This window comes from Scomber japonicus, chromosome 2 (assembly GCF_027409825.1).
Source record: "Scomber japonicus isolate fScoJap1 chromosome 2, fScoJap1.pri, whole genome shotgun sequence".
Lineage (NCBI taxonomy): Eukaryota > Metazoa > Chordata > Actinopteri > Scombriformes > Scombridae > Scomber > Scomber japonicus.
Genome location: NC_070579.1, coordinates 22,664,804 through 22,680,879, shown reverse-complemented (window position 1 = coordinate 22,680,879; position 16,076 = coordinate 22,664,804). Strand labels below are relative to the sequence as shown.

At 39.3% G+C, this 16,076-nt stretch overlaps 2 protein-coding genes across 2 annotated transcripts; both read left to right on the top strand.

Moving 5' to 3' along the window:
* The first annotated feature begins 3,351 nt into the window (after positions 1–3,351).
* Positions 3,352–4,682, top strand: exoc1l (exocyst complex component 1 like). Its single transcript, XM_053326598.1, has 3 exons — positions 3,352–3,472; positions 3,801–3,973; positions 4,413–4,682. The coding sequence occupies exons 1-3, from the start codon at positions 3,352–3,354 to the stop codon at positions 4,680–4,682; spliced, it is 564 nt and encodes a 187-aa protein (XP_053182573.1).
* Positions 4,683–5,873: 1,191 nt separating this feature from the next.
* Positions 5,874–15,936, top strand: smc2 (structural maintenance of chromosomes 2). Its single transcript, XM_053329795.1, has 25 exons — positions 5,874–6,136; positions 6,815–6,964; positions 7,078–7,200; positions 7,348–7,386; positions 7,488–7,598; positions 7,701–7,745; positions 7,868–8,101; positions 8,432–8,581; positions 8,702–8,935; positions 9,122–9,281; positions 9,385–9,502; positions 10,898–11,036; positions 11,135–11,254; positions 11,396–11,600; positions 11,897–12,032; positions 12,291–12,415; positions 12,799–12,992; positions 13,183–13,326; positions 13,432–13,506; positions 13,601–13,720; positions 13,861–14,061; positions 14,172–14,288; positions 14,902–15,062; positions 15,168–15,315; positions 15,471–15,936. The coding sequence occupies exons 1-25, from the start codon at positions 5,969–5,971 to the stop codon at positions 15,654–15,656; spliced, it is 3,603 nt and encodes a 1,200-aa protein (XP_053185770.1). The 5' UTR covers positions 5,874–5,968; the 3' UTR covers positions 15,657–15,936.
* Positions 15,937–16,076: the final 140 nt, after the last annotated feature.

The window sequence follows — 16,076 nt, the reverse complement described above, 5'->3', positions numbered from 1 at the left end:
GACATGATTCCGTCTTTACCTCTGTCCTCTATCATCATTGCCTGCTACACTGTCCAAAGTCTAGGGGTGGGAATCACACGATACAGTAAGTTATGATATACAGTAATACCAATAAAAATGATTGTCTGATGATGATGATGATAATGACAATGGTGACATTTTTGCAAGCAACTTGATAGTTATACAAGACATAAGTGTAATTTATTATAAAGACATACAACTAGAGTTTAAAAAAGGCACAATCTCTCAAATGAACAATAGTCATGGGCTGACAAAAGGCTAAAATTTGGAAAATGGAAGTGTTAGTCTATGTCTCATTGGATCACAAATCTTTTTTCAGTCTGTACAAATAATTTAAAGGATAGGTTCACAATTTTAAGTCTGTCTTAAAATAACAGTCAGGCGCCTAAATGAACACTGAAACAGGCTTTACTCACTGTAATCATTTCTCCTGTTCATACTGGCTATTAAAAGATCCCCTTCGAATGTGCTTTCTATGTGATGGGGGCTGAAATCCAGTCGTCATTTCATGCAAAAATGTATTTAAAAGTTTATCTGGAAGCTTATATGAGACTTCAGCCATCTGATTTAGTGAAATAAAGTATTTTTTAGTAAAACTCCCACTTTTCTCTGTAGAGCTGTGGTGGAAGTATGGAAGGAATTTGACCGTAAAGACTCTAATTAGGAAACATATTGACTTGATTTTACTCATTTGGATTCAGATTCAATTGAAATAAACCTTTAAATACATTTAAAAGATGCAAAAAAGGAAGCTTGTGGATTTTGTCCCCCATCACTTACATTGTAAATAATGGTCAGTATGAACAAGCCAAATGATTTTTGATTCAGACTTGGAAAAACAGAACCTGTAAAAATCAAAATATCACATCAAATACTCCAAATACTTTTGTAAAATCCATACATAAATGCTCCTGTTTTCACAAGTTAAACCACCTTAAAGCTTGAGAATGAAATAAAAGTGTTTTCCTGCACTCTTTTCTAGTTTACTTAACGTACAGCAGAGCCGACCTCATTAATTCTGTCACTCTGTTTGGACTCATTATACCTCTGCAGCGTGTCAGAGTTTCACTTCCTTCAACCTACTTCCTCTCTGTGAACTCCATCTGCCTCCCTCGCACACTTGTTCTCACGTCTCCATCATCATTTCAGTTCTCTCTTGGTTTGTTTTGGATTAGTCATTATCTTTTTCTTAAGGATTCTTCTCCTTTTCCTGTCTATTATTTTCTCTCCGTTGTCATCTTTCCTTCCACCCCAGCACCTCTTTGTGCATAATCCGTATTATTCCTTCTTTTACTCCTCTCCACAACTTTACATTCACCTTCTTGAATCTCTTCTTTAGGTCTTCTGTTCCTGTTTTTGCTTCCTCAGCTTCTCCTTCACTGGTATAATTTCACACTCTTCTTCCTCTGCATCCTTCCTTGTCTTTTCTTCTGTTTCCTGATTATAATTTACAGACATATTATGTTTTCCATCTTGCTTCCTCCTCTCCTCAGCTTCCTTAATTTCATCCAGCCTTCCAGACTCTTCATCCTTGCTCGCAGCTCCTCTGACTTTACTCCTAAACTGTCTCTTTGTCTTTTTTAATCATGCACCCTTCTCTTTTCAAACTCCTCTTATCGTGTCTGTGTGATAACAGTATTATAATTGCTATAAGTGCTTCACACACTCACCTGCAGGTTTCCATAAACTGCAATGTCAGGAGGAATGCTTGCATAAATCATGATTATGTTGATATATATAGATATAGAAAAAGCTTTTCCATTGAATACAAATGGGAAGTCATTACAGCCTATATTGTTGTTTATTCCACCATACATTATAAAAATGACTCTCTATTCCTGGGTTTTCTCCAATTACAGTGCAAAGCTCAAATCCTCTCTAAGCATAAGACAGACATAAGTAAGTACAATACACCTCATGTGTTATTCATGAGATTCAACACTTCTTATTTTCTTCCCTCCCTACTTCCTGCCCATCTGCTCATCTTTCCATTTCAGTGGTAAAAAGGCTTTCAAGTGAACACCCACAAAAAACCATCGACAACAACAATAAAGCACTTAGCCCTGGAACAAATGTGACAAATCCAATCGAGCCACAGTCTTTCCCACTTTGGTCTGATTCATGTTTATATGGAAAAAAAAGTCCTCCTGTGCTGCTTTGACCTGCCTTTAATTAACTGGAACTAAAAGGTATAAATATTATGTTGTCTCTGCTTATCTATACATCCAGGAAATTGTCTTGTAGAGCCATGATCACTGTAAAGAAGCGTAGCATCCTTTATGTGCTTGTAAAACCCCCATTAAAGTGCTCTACCCCACTTGTACCTGTTCTCAGAGATTGAATTACAACAGGGTAATGGAAACCATGCAGAGTGCTGTGAGACATCCTTTTCCCACACAACAACCGTTTAATCACAGATAAACATTGGGCACAGTGCCATATAGCAACATTTATATTCGACTGAGTGGAGAGGAGACAGAAAGACAGAGGAAATAGAGAAAGTCTCTGTGTGTTTGTGTGTATGTGGTCTTTCATATAGGCTACTTTTGGTGACACATTTCAGACTTAAGATCATTTAATAGGGAATGGCTTGTCCAGTTAGCGACAAAATCCATATCCCCAATTTGGAAAAATATTATTTTTGGGTGACCCAAATATTATTTAATAATATTTTTATTATTAAATAATATGTTTTAACCTTATATGGTTTAGGTTAAGATTAGGACATATAATCACATACAACCATAATAAAAAACTGTATGCATGTGTGCTTAGTGTTAAACTCACTCTGAAGTTAATACAAATCTAAGACTCTTTGAAATGATTTGCAGGAAAGTTTAGCCAATATCAGGATCAGCATTGTAATGGATCATAACTGAAGCAATAAATGGTTTAAATGATGTAGAGACTGGGCTTTAATTCCTCCTATTCTAAGGAATCCCTCCTGAGCAAGTTAGTACAAAGACAGTACTTGGAAAATTAAAGGATCATCAAATCTGATTGCTGCAGAGTGGATTGTGTGTGTGTGTGTGTGTGTGTGTGTGTGTGTGTGTGTGTGTGTGTGTGTGTGTGTGTGTGTGTGTGTGTGTGTGTGTGTGTGTGTTTCATGAGGTCTGATCAGAGGAAACATCACCACCTCTCTCCCGTCTGCTGTCAGATTTCAGTGTTATCCAGTGTCACAGTCCTTGTTAGATATTTTTTGTTATCTCTTTGGATTTTCTCGACTCTTTTCATTCTCTCTCCTCTCACACAAATTCTGTTCTTGTGAGGCTTTTGTGGCGCAATTAATTAAGCAATTAAACCTTAATTCTCGTCTTCCTCTCTCCGGTGATGTCTTCTCTTCTGAGGGAGGAGATGCAGAGAGTTTTATTCCGACCTGCAAAACAGAGACTCGTGGAATTTATTGAGATTGAAGAGCCACTGCAGGGAAGACATTTCCTCTGTGTCTCAGGTAAACTATTTTTTATTTGACGCATTCGTTTTATTTCATTTATCTGATCAATAAAAAACAACACGTTTTCGGGGATAAATATTAAACATGATTTCACATTTCTCTTTCAAATTTTACAATCGTTATTCTTTTGCAGGACAATACAACATTATTTTGGTTGTAGTGAGGCCTTGTACCTACTATCCTATATTACACTTTCTGTGTGAAGTGTAAAAGCCTTGAAACGATTCTTGTGCAGGCTAGACTTTCATTGCAGATGTGTCCAGTGCGGTGCTGCACCTATTTACTTGAAAAACTGTGTTTGTTGTTTTCTCCCATTTTTCTGCAGTTGCAAAAAATCAAGTGGTGCAGTTATCTATCGTGCAATGTCAGGTATCTCAGACAAAGTCTGTGTCCAAGAAGTCCCATACCAAGCGCTGCAGCATACAGGACTCCTACATGAGGACAGAGATCTGGTCCCTGTACGATCTCACTCTGATTGACGGACGGGACCCTGATGTGGTGATTAACCAAATTTAATTTCAACGTCCTTGCTTAGTATTGCCTTATTTGGTACAGTCCCCTTAGTTTCCTATAGAGAGGTAAGGTGTCTGTGAATAACACACGTGAATGACAATAATGTTACAAGAAATTGCTCGAAACTACTACTACTTCTTTCTCATCGTCTTATGAAGCCAGTTCATATATCCGGCTCCTTTTTTTTAATGCTGTAGTTTTTAAAATAGATTAAATTAATTCACCGCAGTCTTGCCATCTTTTATTTACAGCTAACTTTTATTAACACATTTTAATTCATTAGATGACCGGTGCACTGTCTCTGGAAAGCAGTAGGCCTATGCTTTGATTTGAAGTGCCAAACAAATTAAATGGCTTTTTTTGTTTTTGTTTTTTTGTTTTTTACAAATATTACTATCTCATGCTGTGTCTGTTTGTCCTTCAGGATGACCCCTGTTTCCTGCTGCACTTTGACAAGGTGCGCACAGTGACGGCTGTCAGCTGCTCAGCCAAATACTCTTTTGTGCGTGCCCTGGTTGCTGTCTGCGACACGCACTGTCAGATGTCACTGAACCTGCTGAACTTTGATTGGGCCTACATCAAGCCCACAGACTTATACTTCAACAAAGGAGACTGTCAAGTTCTGTCACAAATATGTTTTTATGCACTGAATTTGGTATGTCTATCCATGTGTCCGGTGCCACTGGATGGATAAAGGAATTAGACGATGATTGTGTGTGCGTATGTGTGTGTTTGAAGTTCATAAAACTGTACCATGAAGGAATAACTCGTCTTGCATTAAACTCTGCTGAATGTATGCAAAACTGTAGCCTATGATCCACTTTTGTTGTCTTTTTAAATTCTTAACTAGAAAACATTTCTGAATTTCAAACAGAGAACAAATAAAACAATTTAAAATACCTTGCCTGCTTCGGCCCTCAGTAAAAACCATCATGTGTAGTCATCATCTTTGTTAAATATTTGAAATTATTCATGGGGGCAAAAACAGTCACATTTAAAAAAAACCAAACAAACAAACAGTAACACATAAACAAGTATGAAGAACAAAAAGAGGAATTCAGTTATGATATAATAAAAAAACTTCTGTAAAAGGATTGTGTAAAAAGGTTTTTAAATAAATTTCAATAAAATCAAAATAATTTATGAGAGGAGCAAAAAATAAAAATACACAAAGGGTTGCAGATTAGTAATATCGGCCTATAATTATTTTAAAATGTGTTTGGGCCTGTGTTAGTTTTGTTTTTTGCATCTCAACTAAAGAGTCGTAGAGCTCAATATCAATAAGAGTAAAGTTTGCTTTTCTATTGGGTCCATTTCACTTTATGTAGAATTTGCTTTGTAATGTCATGAACGGTAGCCTATAGTTTTAGTTTTTTTTATTTAACATTGAAGAGTTAGGATTAGAATATTAAAAACAGTAGGCGGCTATTATCAAAATATTTGTAGCAGTAACAGTTTTACCCATCGTTGCTGAACAGTTTCTCTGCAAACCATCATTTCTAAATCTAAATCACAGGCTATTACTAATGGTTTTTTCAGGTACTCCACTGACACTGGACGACTTTTCTTCATTACACCTTTGGTTCAGTTTTGTACCTAAGGGTGGCGCCAAAACATTTCAACTGGGAGTCAGAGGCATTTAGTTGCCTTAAAATCTGCCTGACGAAAATACAAATCATATATATTTTAATATATATGAAGCTGTGTCTTCAGCATATTAATTTCAAATTGTGAGTCATTAATATCTATTCCTTGATTATCATATCAAATTCATTATCACATCGTGTGAAGATACCTTACATTTTTTGTCCGGTTTCCGGCACAGAGAGGACGGACTAGCGGTCTTTATGCCTGCCGCCAAAATTCAAGTTAGAAGAGAGGAGGACGCAGTTTTCGGCTGTAAACACTGGGTTGAATCCTAGTGCTTCTCTTACGTTATTGAGTTTGTATTTGAAACACCAGAAAGAGCATAGCTTAAAGATGCACATCAAGTCAATTATCCTTGATGGATTCAAGTCCTACGCGCAGAGGACCGAGATCAATGGCTTTGACCCGCTGTTCAACGCCATCACAGGACTTAACGGCAGCGGAAAGTCGAATATTTTGGACTCTATATGTTTTCTTTTGGGCATTTCCAATCTAAGTCATGTAAGTATGCTATCTGCGACGAAGTTACTGCGAGTGAGAAGGCTATAGGTCGGAAGTTACACCGTATTTGACTTAATAATTTGGTAAATTTTGTATAGCAGTGGTAGTAAGTTAAATATGTGTCGTCAGTAGCATCCTCATTGTCTGTGCTTCATGAACAAACCAGTTCGCAAATTTGAATCTCTTCAAATGAATTAAATCGAGTAAACCTCTGTCCACATTACAGTCTTTTTAGTGCCAAAGTCCCTCATTTTGTTACTTTACTTCCACTGCAGCTTAACATGTAAACACTGTCTGGGGAAATTGATGCTAGAAAGACTGTACATGCGGCAGTTGTCCACTTGATATGGCTAACTCCGACTGTTGAAGTCTCATGTAAGCTTCAGATACACTTTTAAATACATTTCTGCACAAAATGTCTGTGTGGACACACTGCATTTTGGACTCCATCACTTACACTGAAAGCACATTTGAAGGGGATCTTTTAATAGCCAGTATGAACAGGAGGAATGATTACAGTAGGGGAAACCCACTGCACACTGTTAACTGTTCACTATGGAGACCTGGCTGTTAAAATAGACTTGAATAATTGTGAACCTATCCTTTAATGTTAGCCAGGTTCATTCACACTGCTGTATTGGCCTACATGCATCCCTTTGTTTCATTTTCACTTGAAAGGTTCGAGCCTCCAACCTCCAGGACTTGGTTTACAAAAATGGACAGGGTGGTATCACCAAGGCCACTGTGTCTATTACCTTTGACAACTCCAACAAAAGCCAGAGTCCTCTGGGGTTTGAAACCCATGATGAGATCACCATCACCAGACAGGTGGGGAAAGAAAAAGACACCATGATTTTTGAAGGCTCTGTCATTTCTGTACAACGTTTTTGACTGTAAAACTAATACTGAAACTTTTGCACATTTCCCCTTCTGTTTTCAAGGTGGTAATTGGTGGCAGAAACAAATACCTCATCAATGGGGTCAATGCCAACAACACCAGGGTGCAGGACTTGTTCTGCTCAGTTGGCCTCAACGTCAACAACCCACATTTCCTCATCATGCAGGTCAGTCCTGTGTCTGTGGAAGGAGGCTTTCAGCTTTAAACTTCTTGTACTTGTACAACTTGTACAACTTTTCTGTTGTAGCAGTGCTAATCACATCTTTCAAACTAATGTGTACATTTTATATCACAATGTCTTCAATATTTTTAGGGGAGGATCACCAAAGTCCTTAATATGAAACCACCAGAGGTAAAACATATCTTACTAGTAGAACTCTTACTAGCTCCACTCCACTCAAACAATGCTGCCTTATCTGGTTCCTCCAATAATGAGTTTCTCCTTTCTTTCAGATCCTGGCCATGATTGAGGAGGCAGCAGGAACCAGGATGTATGAATGTAAAAAGATCAGTGCTCAGAAGACCATTGAGAAGAAAGAGGCCAAGCTTAAGGAGATTCAGACTGTATGTTACACATCCAAACTCATTTTGACTTCTTCAGTGAAGAGCTTTGTAGCTGCAGCTAATGTTTAAGTATTTAACCATTTCCTTTGATTGCTCTTTCAGATTTTGGATGAGGAAATTACCCCAACCATGCAGAAACTGCAAGAGGTATGTTGACTATAAGATTCATTTACATTTCATTCACTGGTCTGAAATATGACCACAAAAGCACACTTTCTGTTTTCAATGCTATGTCTTTTTTCCCCCCCAAAAAATGTCCCTCTCTGCAGGAAAGATCATCGTATCTGGAGTACCAGAAACTCATGCGTGAAATTCAGCACTTGTCAAGGCTGTATGTGGCCTGGTTGTTTGTGTGCGCAGAGGAGACCAAGGTGAAGTCAGCAGAGAATCTGAAGGTGATGCAGGACAACATCAACAAAATGCAAGCCAGCATGGCCGAAAACGAGAGCAAAATCCAGGAGCTGTCAGCCCAGATTCAGGAGCTACAGAAGAAAAAAGACCAGGTAGACTGGTCAAAACTTTAAGATCCTAATTTTATTGATTTTGCAACAGTTTGTATTCTTATTAGTTAACTCAAAGGCCTTTACACTTTAATACCTTTTTTAAAGTGATTAATGGGAACGTTCATTGGCTGAGTGGTTTGAGGGTTCATTTGAATCTTACTTTTCCAAAGAAAAGGTCTTTTCACCCATATGATCTTTTTGGCTGGTGTGTTTTTTTTTTCCAGAATTATATGTTGTACAATATCATACAGTCTTTAATCAAACTGCAATATGGAATCTTGAATCACTTTGTTTTGTCCCTGATTGTTTCTTATCTGTGCCTTTTTGAAGGAGGTGAATGGAGTATTAAAATCTCTGGAGGAAACTTTGGCTGATGTTCAACGTGTGGATGCCAAAGCTCAAAGTGCATTTGATGTCAAAAAACAGAATCTTAAAGATGAAACCAAGAAGAGGAAAGAGCTTGTTAAGAGTATGGAGGAGGTAATGGGACAACACTGCAGATTTTCCCCATAATCCATCTACATTATTCCAATGTTAACATCTGGAGAAAGGGGCAATCTATTAAAAGTGTGCAATTGTTTGCTTTCCCTCCATCTTTAGGACAAGAAGATGCTTGTGGTTAAAGAAAAAGAGGTTTCTAAGCTGACAGAGCAGCTTCAGGCTGTACAGGAGGAAGGGCAGAAAGACAATGCTGCTCTTAATGCAGCTGAGCAGCATTTTAAGGCTGTGTCTGCAGGTCTGTCCACCAATGAGGATGGAGAGGAGGCCACGCTGGCTGGGCAGATGATGACCTGCAAGAATGACATGAGCAAGGCTGACACTGACGCCAAGCTGGTGAGGAAATATATCAGGTTACCAGTTTATATTGAATGTCAGGTTTTCAAGTGGTTTCAATATACTTCGTAAGTACATTGTTTCTCAAACTTGAACAGACTTGATCTCTGTCATTATAATAGTCTTATGATAGATTTCTAACAGAGTTAATCTTATCTTGACTCTATCCTCTTTCTTTCTGTCCAGGCCCAAATGACCCTGAAGCATGCCCAGGCTGAGCTGAAGACAAAACAGGCAGAGGTGAAAAAAATGGACAGCGGCTACAAAAAAGATCAGGACGCCCTGCAAGCTGTGAAAAGCAACAGTGGGAAACTGCAGGCTGAGTTAGCCAAACTCAACTATCAAGGTACTGTGTGTGTTATTTGTGAGAGCATAAAGACTTTTTTGTACTTATTATTGTTAACTTTATTTTGCATTGATGTTTGGGGTCTGTGTTTGTATGTATGCAGATGGGAAGGAGGAGAGTCTGTTGGACAAAGGAAGACAGCTGTCCAAAGAAGTCACTTCACTTAAAGAGACCTATGAGCGCCTCGTGTCTCGCTTCCCCAACTTGCGCTTTGACTACAAGTAAGGGTTTACTAAATGAAATTGCTCATTCGTTTTACTGTACAGTTACAGTATACTTAGAATGTGAATGTTCCTACTTTGGTTATGCTACTGATAACAGCCCTTTAAAAAAATCAGAACTACATAATCATTCAAAAGGATTATTAACATCCACACAGCAGGTGTTTTCAATTATTACAGTTAATTAGACATATTATCAGGTTGCAGTTGCGTGTAGCTACGTTGAGAAATTGCTGCGATCATCATATTCTGTATACTGAAACTTTGTGAGCTGTACACACTGTACTTGTATGCTTTTTACTGTTCAAGTGGGACATTTACAACGTTAATTTCACTTAATTGTCATTTTGACATGTCACAGTAAGAAATGCACAGGTGTAAATAATAAGGTGGCTGATGGCTGGGTCCTAGTATTGTGCATGCTGCCTCACTGTCAAACTGTTGTGACTTACTGGAGTACTTGAATAGAACAGAGCTTTTAATAACACATAAGCTTTTCCTACTATAACAAGTTGAAATGCCTGCTGTTTAAAAAAAAAGAAAAAAAAAAAAGAAAAAGATCTCAGTTCAACCGGAGCAGATGTCTTATCAGCCAGATTAGTGGAAACACCTGTATGGACGTATAGCACCTTTAAGTGTAATAACCTGGAAAAATACATTTGAGAAGTAGTATGATACCCAACAATATATCTATTATATTTATTTATTACCCAGCTTTAATTAAAAGAACCATGAGCTACAAGTTTAAAAATAAAATAAATTAGGAGGAGAATTAATCGAACCTTTTCATGGCAGAGATTTTGACATGTCATGCAGGAAAATCACAGATGTACTCACTAACATCAACAATGGCCTGACATTTAGGTGAGGCAGTACCAGCGCTCATTCATTTTGCATGCTCACTCACTTATAGAGCAATTGTTAATGTTATTATTAGCTTTTCCTGCTTCCTCACAAGTCGAGATCTCTGCCATGAAAAGGGTCCATTAGATGTCAGTCATGCAAAGAGAGTTTATGTGCGCTGAGTCTTGCAGTTAAATCAGCTAGAATAATTGAAACACCTGTGTGAGCGTGCAGGGCTTACTTTATCTTCAGGAAAGCTGTCTGAACTGGCAGTTATCTGGTTATATGATACATAAAGATCAATAATAGATTTGGTTTGACTGGATGATCACATTGCTTCCTAATTATAATAAGTATATGTATGTATCATGGGGTGATGACTTATTTATGAAGCCTTAATCATTAAATAGAACATCACCTGCTATGTTATGGTAAGGATCATACTCTACCATACAAATCTCACCACTCTTTGATCATGTTGCCTTGTTTTAAAAAAGGTGTCAGTGAAATGAGCTTAGTCGCAGTATGTTTTTGTTTTTTAATGTCTTTTAGGGACCCTGAGCGAGGATGGGACCGCAGCAAAGTGAAGGGACTGCTCGCCAACTTGATCTCAGTCCCTGATGTCTCTTACGCGACAGCACTCCAGGTGGTGGCAGGAGGACGACTCTATAACATCGTAGTCGACACAGAGGTAGGTGTGAGAGTGGTTTACTGCAGCCTTATTAAGATGTTTATGTTCTTATTTAATTTTTAGATTAAACAGAGTTTGGTGATTTTTGTCTTTGCTAGACGACGGGTAAAAAGCTGCTGGAGAAGGGAGAGCTGCAGCGGAGATACACCATCATACCTCTAAACAAGATCTCTGCCAAGACGCTCAATGACAAAGTGATCAACACCGCCAAGAGCCTGGTGAGTTAACGTTGCCTTTCTAATAGTGCAGTTTATTTTAGTCTATACTGTATCAATGTGTGGAGAAATGTTATCTTTGCTGACCTCAATCTGGACTCTTCCTCATGTCACTCTCTCCGTCCTTTCTCCCTATTCTGTCAGGTCGGAAAAGACAACGTCCACACGGCTCTGTCCCTGGTGGGCTATGAATCTGACCTGCGTAAGGCTATGGAGTATGTGTTTGGCTCCACGCTGGTTTGTGACACCCTGGACAATGCCAAAAAAGTGGCTTTTGATAAACAGGTGATGACCAAGACTGTCACCCTTGGAGGAGACATCTTTGACCCACAGGGAACTCTGAGTGGAGGTGAGAACAAGAAGAACACATGTACACGATTATGTGTCAGTGAACCATCAACAAAAACCACTAAAGCTGTTTCAGAGTTATGAGAAAGCAACCCAATATTTTTATTTAAGCCTTAGAGTGGTTTTGCATTACTGCTGTCGTGTAACTGTTTTAATTGTTATATGTAGAGTGCCAGTTATGATTTTCACGACTCTAAATAAACCATTTCTCATACTCAAGCATTTGAAAACTCCCCGGTGCTTTTCATAAGGCACTGTGAACATACTAAACAAGTTTTTCTTGTTTTTCTCTTCCAGGAGCTCGTTCCCAGTCAGGGTCAGTGCTGGCCAGTCTGCAGGAGCTGAAGGACATTCAGGACAAGTTGAATGAAAAGGAAGTCCAGCTGCAGCAAACTGAGCAGGAGTTGGCCAAACTGAAGGGAACTGCTGAGAAGTATGCAGACACACACAATGTATTTACACTGCAATGATTTAAATGTACAGTGTATTTTTTAGTTCTACTTCCATGTAATTGCTCAAGAAATTTCAACTCACCATGAATCCCACCATTATCTCATCAGCAATTCGATAGCAAGCTTTTGACACTTTATTGACATTCCTCTTGTATGAAAAGTCTTCTGACTTATGTATTTTTGCCGTGAAAAGGACAAGAACTGATTAACACTGACTTTCCCCTCTACTCCACCTCTAGGTACCGTCATCTAAAGCAGCAGTATGAGCTGATGGTGGAGGAAGAACAGATTCTGCAGGCCAAGCTGCAGCAGAGCTCCTTCCACCAGCAGCAAGAGCAGCTGGAGAGGCTGCGCAAGGCCATTGGTGAGAATGCTGAGAGAGACAAACACACTTTTTAAAATGCTGTAACAATTAGTCATTTAACCAAATAGCCAAGGGACTGAAAAATGAATATGCAAATACTTTGATAATCAGTTAATTGTTGGTAATTTGTCAAGCAGAAATGCCACTAATGAACTGATTGACTGAATGTCTGAGTTTTTGAGTGTTCAGGCAAAACAAGAAATTATAATGGGTACTTTAGACAATGCCTTGACTAAATTATTAATCAAAATAATAATTATTAATAGAAATAGTTGTTAGTTGTAGATCTACAATGCCCAGGTCTAATAGAAAATGGACAATAATCTGCTTTGATCCTAATTCAATTTTTGATAATTTAACTGTGTTTGTGTTTACTAAACCAGAGGAGAGTGAGGAGACTCTGCGTGTCACCAAGGATGTGCAGAAGCGAGCTGAAGAAAAATACAAGTTGCTGGAGAACAAGATGAAGAATGCTGAGGCAGAGAGGGAGAAGGAGCTGAAAGCCGCACAGCAGAAACTCAATGCTGCCAAGGCCAAAGCCGATGCCTTTAATAAGAAGCTGAAGCAGAAGCAGCAGGTACACTGACCACACAAACAGTCTCTCAGTGATTTACTTTAATTACATTTCTCATACACTCTGGATACGTGTTTCACATAGTCTAAACATTTAGTTTTTCTGTGTAGGAACTGTCTCACAAACATCCAGAATCCGCTGATAGTTCTGGTAAATTGATAGATGGTATTTCTTTTCTTGCTCGTGTGTGCAGGAATCTGACGCTGTGGCCCTGGAGCTGGAGGAGCTGCGGAAGGAGCAGGCTGGTTATGAGCAGCAGATCCAAGCTGTTGACGAGGCCATGAAGGCAATTCAGGAGCAGATAGACAGCATGGCCTGCACTGTATCTCAGAACAAGGTATGGAAAGAAAATACGCACCGAACATCATCAGGCATGATGAATGCGTTGAGTTGTGGTAATATTCTTTTTTCACCATTCCACATTTTCTGTCTTGCTGTGCAGGAGGCAGTGCGTAACGCCCAGGAGGAACTTTCCAAACAGAAAGAAGTGATCATGGTTCAGGACAAAGAACTCAAGGTATGGATTTTGTTCTTTAGCCTCACACAAGGCTTTTCTTGATTGTGTTAGTTTTAATGAATTGACTTGATTTTTATCCACTTGAATGGTCTAGGCGAAGAGCACCGAAGCCAACAAGGTAAGGGAGCAGAACAACGAAGCCCAGCTGAAGATTAAGGAGCTCGAGCACAACATTAGTAAACACCGCAAAGACAGCAAGGACGCTGCTGACAAGGTATTCACACAATAATTTGCCTCCATCAGCTTTTCACTCCACTCTGCACTATTACATGTTTCATCGAAGTTTCATCCAGCATCGTTAGATCTTCTCAACATTTCTCGTCTCCCCCCTTCTGCTGTTCTCTCTTCTTCCAGGTCACTCGGATGCTGGAGGAAAACGACTGGATCCCAGCAGAGCGTCAGTTCTTCGGCCAGCCCAACACTTCTTATGACTTTAAGACCAACAACCCCCGCGAGGCTGGCCAACGGCTGAAGAAGCTGGAGGAGACCACCTCTAAGCTGGAGATGAACGTCAATAAGAGGGCCATGAACATGCTGAACGAGGCAGAGGAAAGGGTGAGAGGACGGAGATAAAGGGGCAAATGTAAAAACGGAAATTACCGCTTTGGATATTTTTTTTAATCTGTCCCCCAAAATTGTCTTGTCTGATATTGTCCATCCTGCAGTACAATGACCTGATGAAGAAGAAGAGGATTGTGGAGAATGACAAAGCAAAAATCCTGCAGACCATCGAGGAGCTGGATGAGAAGAAGAACGAGGCTCTCAACGTGGCTTGGCAGAAGGTCTGCGCTCTTTCAGCACCTCTTCCATTTAGCGTTGGGCAATATGACATTACACAGTGAGACAGTATACTTTTGTCAGCCATTAATGAAATACTGTGGGAGCCCTTGTTTTTTAATATTAGCTTAAAGTAGTGTATTAGTATTATTGTATCAGTATTTCTCTGCTGTTTCATTGTAATTATATAAAGTCTTAATATTGATTTTTATAAGATTTTTGGGTTGATAAAGTAACTTGATTTGTTGGGTATTTCCACACATATTTACCTGACATGTTTATTTTCTCAAACAGTTTTGTAGTTATCTTCCACTACATGTTAAAAAACCCTGAATTACATTTACTGTGACAAAGGATTGTATCTATATCACCCACTTTGTCTTCTTCTCTTGCCTCTCCTTTTCTGCTTATTTTGTTTAGTAGTAAGTCAATAGCTGGACTTTCATTGACCATTTGTGTTCCTCCATTCCTCCTGTGATCACTGTTACAGCTAAAACATTGTGCTTTTAATCTTTCATATATTCTCACTGAACCAGCAGCCCTGCAGGTTTGGACCTCACTTAAAGCTGCCTGTAGTTATTACTGTTACTTAGATTTGACATTTTCCTTTCTCTGCAGGTGAACAAGGACTTTGGCTCCATTTTCTCCACTCTGCTGCCAGGAGCCACTGCTAAGCTGGCTCCTCCACATGGCTGTGGTGTTTTGGAGGGGCTTGAATTCAAAGTGGCCTTGGGCAGCACCTGGAAGGAGAACCTCACCGAGCTCAGCGGTGGCCAAAGGTCTGCAAGATCATTGTTTTATTGAGATAGTAGTAAAAATAAAGATGAAAGCTGATGATGAAGTGAGTCACTTTTTATTGAGAGACCTGCTTCTGTCTGTTTTAGATCTTTGGTGGCCTTGTCTCTCATTCTGGCCATGCTGCTGTTCAAGCCCGCTCCCATCTACATCTTAGATGAGGTGGATGCTGCGCTGGATCTCTCACACACGCAGAACATCGGACAGATGCTGCGCACACATTTTAGACACTCCCAGGTATGTTAAAACACTTGCTTTAATGCATACATGTGCTAATCCTTAAATCTTTACTTGTACTTTAATGTGCATGTTGGATAGTTGGTGGTTAACACATTTAACATTTACTTTACAGTTACCTTTTTTCTTATTATTAATATCAACTATTCTTCCAGTTTGTGGTGGTGTCCCTGAAGGACGGCATGTTCACCAATGCCAACGTCCTGTTCAAGACGAAGTTTGTCGACGGCATGTCCACAGTGACCCGGAGCACGCTCAGCCAGAGTGATGCCACCCTGCCCCAGAAATGCCACGACAAGGCCCGACAAAAAGACAAGAGGAACAAGCAGCTCATCTGCTAATCATGCCACTGAAATAGCTCAACAGTATAGTCATATTTGAAATGTGCTCTGGTTTTATTTGTCCTAGAAACCATGTTGTGTAACACATGGTATCTGGCCATGACGTCTGGCAATCAGTTGTGTGTGTATATACCTGTTTTCCTCTGTAGAGTTTGTCGGTGCATTTACCACTTTGACACAGATCTGTTTCCTGCTGGTTTTGTCTTGGTGCCATGTGAGCTGTATGTGAGCAGGTTGTTACCATTTTTGTATATTTTAAACGTTTAACTTTCTAAACTTTCCTGTGGTTATCCTGTCCCTTTCCTCTTCTGTGTTCATGCTCTTCTGCTACAAATATTCATCATTTTATATGCAGCTAATGTCCATATATTTTACTAAATAAAACAAGTCAGGTATAATTGGTTCATTTGTCAGTGCTCT